The sequence below is a fragment of the Lepidothrix coronata genome, unplaced genomic scaffold (genome assembly GCF_001604755.1).
Source record: "Lepidothrix coronata isolate B3197 unplaced genomic scaffold, Lepidothrix_coronata-1.0 Scaffold162, whole genome shotgun sequence".
NCBI classification, from domain to species: Eukaryota; Metazoa; Chordata; class Aves; order Passeriformes; family Pipridae; genus Lepidothrix; species Lepidothrix coronata.
Genome location: NW_016690342.1, coordinates 81,773 through 87,573, shown reverse-complemented (window position 1 = coordinate 87,573; position 5,801 = coordinate 81,773). Strand labels below are relative to the sequence as shown.

General features: G+C 48.8%; 1 protein-coding gene across 1 annotated transcript in view; it reads right to left on the bottom strand.

The window, feature by feature from the left end:
* The window catches only part of LOC108504396 (estradiol 17-beta-dehydrogenase 11-like), an 8,143-nt gene extending 2,342 nt beyond the window's left edge, over nt 1-5,801 (bottom strand). Inside the window, exons 1-5 of the mRNA XM_017829293.1 lie at nt 5,476-5,801; nt 2,531-2,638; nt 1,781-1,912; nt 1,066-1,172; nt 991-996 (exon numbers count right to left, since the gene is read on the bottom strand). Of these exons, the coding sequence (XP_017684782.1) occupies nt 991-996; nt 1,066-1,172; nt 1,781-1,912; nt 2,531-2,638; nt 5,476-5,685 (563 nt within the window). The 5' untranslated portion in view covers nt 5,686-5,801. The remainder of the gene's footprint in view (nt 1-990; nt 997-1,065; nt 1,173-1,780; nt 1,913-2,530; nt 2,639-5,475) is intronic.

The window sequence follows — 5,801 nt, the reverse complement described above, 5'->3', positions numbered from 1 at the left end:
GTACAGGCTGGGAGGCAAAAAAAAAAACCCCAAATAATGTAATCCAGCTGAGAGATAGGCCAGGGACTAATTCTAACTTCCCCTGTGCCAGGATGTAGTGCTGGATTAGATATTGCAGCTTGGGGAGTAATTGTGGAATGCACAGCAGATGTCTCAACAAAAGTCACCTTGGTTTCAAACAGACTAAAGAAATCTTAGAAAACAATAACTAATGTGCATTGATAGACAGATATTCTGATTTATCCATGTGAGAAGATTCGTAGAAGGAATGCAGCCTGAATCTCTAAAATTAAAAAGGATAGGCAGTGTAGAAAAGAAGATTAACCCTCTACTGTTTCTTATACCACACGGGAGCATCTTGTAACAGTTGTGTGTGACTTTTGAAATAGAGGAGCATTATGCAAGGAAAACTGAGGAACAACCTGCCACAGAAATAGGTGTGTGCCTCTAGTTTAAGTTAAGTCCAAATAAAATAGAAAAGAGAAGGCTGCTGCACCTGGAGCTGCTGTTATAGAGGGCTAGATGTGACGTAGAATGACAATATGGAATATAACAGGTTTTCTGTGCACCATGATTTTCTTGGCATGTTTCAAGTAGAAAAGCAGTTCTACGTCATGATGGTAGAAGTATTTCTATACACTACAATCACTGCCAAAAAGATAAAAAGACCAAAAGCTACTCATTAGGGGCTTTCTTGACAACACTACAACCACTCACAGAACCACTAGTTTCTAAGGAGAGGGGAGGAAGATACCTGTTTTGCTAAGCAAAAGTCTGGATCGGTAAGGGAGAAAAAACAGAAGAATCTCTCATTAGTTGATGTGTCAAACGATTATTCTTTCATACAAGCATTGCTCCTGATTCAGTCAGAGCTAATAACTACACGTTGGGAACTGCCAGCCATCCTCAAGTGCTGGCTGTTGTGCTTTCTTCCTCCTTAGCATAGTCGTTTGTCTGTATCGTACTCAGTGGGAGGATCATTTCACTTACTTGGTACTTTATGATGTAGAAGATGTGATTAAAAACAAAAAAAAAATTAAGAGAGCCGATTTAAAAATCACTTACCAATAAGCCACCATGAAAGAAGTCACAAAATGACCTGCTGCTGAAGCCACCGTGACAATGTGCCCATAGTTGTTGTTCATCATGGCTGGCAGAAAAGCTCTTGTCGTCTTCAAAGTAAGTCAAGAGGCAAAAATGCAGGGGGCAGGAAGGACGAGAAGAACAATGTTTTCTTAGGCATATTCAGCACTGACCCTGAATATCAGTCATTAACAGACCAATGCTTTGTGCTGCACACCACCTCACAATCTGAGAGCCCCAGGGATACCTGTTCTCTGATCAGCTGGTGCATCTGGCAACCTGCTCTGCAAATGTTTCAGGAAGTCAGCTATAAACAGGATCTCATTTTCACATCTTTCCTCTGCTGCTTTTTATGTTTCAGGAGTCAGTGGCAATGCTGAGAGTGTCTCACCCCCAGCACGTACAATAAAACACGTGTCAACCTGCAGCTTCTCTTCAGCTGCAAACAAATATTGCTTAACAGCTGAAACCCCCCCACTCTCTAAGCCCCAGTACAGCTCTGACAGATGCTGCACATGAGGCTGTCACCAGCCTGCTCAGATCAGCAAGAGGCTGTTCAAGTTTCCCAAGGGTGCCCCTGTGCTGTACACATCCAAAAGACACTTTGGTAATTCACTGGTAATAAGGGGTACTTTAAATAGGTCTCCTCAATAATGCTTCCCAAAAATGTAGGTATGGAGATGGTAGTGGCCCTTACCCACATGTGAGCCAGGATGTTGACTTCAAACATTCTTTCTATCTGGTGGTCCTGAGTTGAGAGCAGGTCGGCAGCTGTGATCACACCAGCATTGTTCACCAGGATGGTCACGTCCCCAATTTCCTTTTTCACCTTTTGGAGACAAAACAAAGCCCCAGAACTGTGTCTCTCATTCATTACATAAAAAAATCCCAAATAAAAAAATGCAAGGCTGCAGAAGATGAGCAATAATTAATTTATTTCTTAACTTTGTCTCCTTTAGGGAGAGGAAGATCACGGTACCTTTCCAGATGTGGCAGAAACTGTGAGGTAATTACCATGAGATTTGGTTTAGATCTGATTCTTCTCCCTTAAATAATTACTGCCAAAATTTATTGTCTTCCACACACTGCGTGCACACACAGTTTGGACTGTGTAGTCACAGCTGGGACTGTGGAGGTACAGACAGTTTTGAGCCAGCTGGACCATAACCTTTACATTAAATGTTTCATATGTCCTCAGTGCTGCCTGTGTTTCTTCAGAGGCTGGAACTCTCCAGAGCAAACTTGGCAGTGAGGAATGATACCCTGGAGCCTCACTAAAGGTTGTGATCTTGGAAATGCCTCACCACTCTGTACAGAGAGAAGCAAGGAGTGGGGAGGTTCCAAGGCCTTGCATGATTTGTGTGCAATGCCTCTTCTTCAGTTTTCCCGGCTTTTCTGGAAATGGAGCATGTTTGGGTGAGCCTCTGCTGTGCCCCTGCTGCCCTACCTTTTCTGCAGCGCTGTAGATCTCCTCCCGTTTGCTGCAGTCCACCACGAAGGCTTCAACAGTGGCCCCCAGACCCTTGCATTCTGCTGCCGTCTCCTCAACGCCGTGCTGGAAGGGGCAGAAAAGAAAGACACTCATGCACAACTGTGCCCTGCTGAAGATGTCTCTTAATTGTGTCACCACTGCCCCTGAGCAGTTCACAGCCACCCAGGGACAGAGCTGTAGGTGGGATCCTTGGGAAGACAGCTATTCCAGCCTTAAATTTCAGACTTGTGTATACTGACTACCAAAAAGGAAAGAATAGAATCACAGAATGACTTGGGTTAGAAGGGACCTTAAAGATCACCTCCTTCCACCCCCCCTGCCATGAGCAGAGACACCTTTCACTAGATGAGGTTGCTCAGAGCTCCATCCAACCTGGTCTCAAACACTTCTAGGAATGGAGCATCCACAACTTCTCTGGGCAACCTGTTCTCATGCCTCACCACCCTCACAGTAAAGAATTTCCTGCTAATATCTTATCTACACCTATTCTCTTTCAGTTTGAAGCCATTCCCCCTTGTCGTGGCACCACATGCTCTTGTAAATCATCTTGCTCCATCTCACCTTTTTCTGGGCTCTCTTTAGGTACTGTAAGGCCACAATTAGGACACTCCAAAGCTGTCTCTTTTCCAGGCTGAACAATCACAATTCTCCTAGCCTTAGGAGTGTGGCAACAAGAGCGAGTTTGCCTTGGTAAGGCACACTTAACTAGGCTGCAGAAAGTGGGCACACAGTGCCTATCACAGCACAGCAGGCAGACACCGTGAGTGTAAACAGAGCTCCTCAAACACAGCCTGTCTGGCACCCAAGATATGAGAAGTTTTATGTGTGAGAGGCTTTATGTGTTTCTGTATTCACAGACTGGGTGTGAGAAGAGAGGTGCCCTCCACAGTTGTATTGGGTCTGGCTGAGATGGAGTTCATTTCCCTATAGCAGCCTCACAGTGCTGTGCTTTGCATTGGTAGCCAGAAGGGTGTTGATAACACACCAGTGGTTTGGCTAGTGCTGAGCAGAGCTGGCACAGTATCAGCACTGTCTGTCCAACATTCCCCTCCCATCAGTAGGCGGAGGGTGGGCGAGATCCTGGGACGGGACACAACTAGGACAGCTGACCCAAACTGACCAAAGGAATATTCCATACCACGTGATGTCAGCTCAGATATAACAGCTAAGAAAAGAGGAAGGGGAGGGTATCCGGTTTTTATGACGTCTGCCTTATGGAGCAACTGCTACGTGTGCTGAAGCCCTGCTTCCCAGGATGTGGGTGGACATTGCTTGCAGATGGGAAGTAGAGAACAAAATACTTCTATTTCTCTTTGCTTGCGCATGCACAAAATTTCGTCTCCGCTTTAGTAAACTGCCTTATCTCAGCCTGCAAGTCATTTTCCATGCTATTTTCTCTGCCCGGTGCAGCTGAAAAGGGGGAGTGAATTGGTGGGCACCTGGCGTCCAGCCAAGGTCAAACCTACCACACCAGTGCACAAAGTAGAAGGACATTTCTTATGGAATGGCACTTGACACACGCAGAAGAGAAGCTCATCCATCAACCCACTAAGCCAGGGCAGAAGTGACTTGGGTGTAGCCTTGTCCCCATGTGCCAGAAAGCCATGCCAGTGGTGGCCTGTGCAGTGAAAGGCCCCAGGTCACAAATAGCCTGGGACAGCTCAGCACTTGAGAGAAGCTGTGCAGGTCCCTGCAGTGGGCAACTGGGCAGCTGCCCTCAGTCCTGGCTGCTGCTTAAGGCTGAGAGCCCCAGGAAGGTGGCCTTGGACTAGGTACTTGGATCCTCCAGGATCCACCACCCCCTTGGTATTGTATTTCAGTTCCTCCTTACACCCACCCTTACAATCTATTTCCCAGCACCAAAGCCAGGTGCTGCTCGTGATTTAGTTTATTCCTTAATCCCCACATTCCATCCAGAGAACATGGACAATGCTCTACTTCGCTGCAGCCCTGTACACACCAGGAGACCAGTGCTGTGCCTCCTGCCACCCCTCCAATGTCTGGTCTTAGCCATAATGGGCAGCACGAACAGACACTGAAAATGTTCTACAGTACCTTCCCTGCTTATACAACCCCTTATACTCGGCTTGTCTTGGATTTTGTGGGGTTTCCTTTGTTTGTTTGTGGTGGGCTGGATTTTGCTTTTGCAGCTTCAGGACGACAGGATGAACTCCTCTCCTGACCCACTGTGTCAGAAACCTTTCCCACTCTTTGCTCTCCAGCCTCTCATCCTCCCTGCACAGCTGCTTGCACCTACACACACTTGGCCTTGATCCCTACTGACTGCCAAGATGCATGTTTGTACCTGTCCATCCACCACTTGCCAAGGTCTTTTTGCGTTCCAGTCAAATTATCTGAAACACTTTGGGCCAGTACGAACATTCAGCAAGGAGCCATCTACACTTGTAGCTGCCCCAGAGGGCAGCAGGGCTCACACACAGCTCAGCACAGCAATGCCGTTGATATAAGTAAAGAGAAAACACACCTTCCAGCAATGTATGCGAAATGCCTGAGGCCAGAGACACTCAGCGGAGGCAAACCTGCTCCTCTGTGGAAGCAGGCTGCTGGTCTCGGCGTGCTCTGCCTGCCAGCCCAGGCAGCGGCTCCAGCAGCAGCTCTCGGAGCTCGCACTTCCCTCTCGCAGGGGCTCTGCCAGGCGGTGCCTGCCCCCTCGCTGAGCAGCGCCGAGGAACTGCGGGACCCAGAGCCCTCCATCCTCTGCTGCCAGCGGGGCCAAACCCTCTCCTGGCGCTCAGCGGGCCAGTCCGAGCCGGCCGTGAGCCCACGGCAGCGCAGGGGGAAGGAGCTGCTGTGGATGCAATCTGGTGATGCCCCTCTTACGCTCCTGAACCCCATCGGGCTCGGAGGTGAAGGAGCGAGGGCACGAGCTGTGCCATTACCTTGCTGATGTCCCAGAGGACCAGCCTGCTCTGGCGCTTGGCGAACTCGAGGGCGGTCGCTCTGCCGACGCCATGGCCAGCACCCGTGATGAGCACAAGCTCTCCGCTGACAGACTTCCTCCTCACGGGGACAAACAGCTTCACGAAAGCCTCCAGGTAGGAGTAGACGAGCGTGCCCAGGAACAGAAAAGTTTCCACAAACAGATTCATTGTTTTTTTCCGAGGGTCGTTTGATGGCCGAACTGAACTTTAATCTCTTTTGACGGGGACGTGGGTTGTTGATTTACCAGCTGCCCGCGCCCGTCTCAGCGCTCACTGCTCGTCCT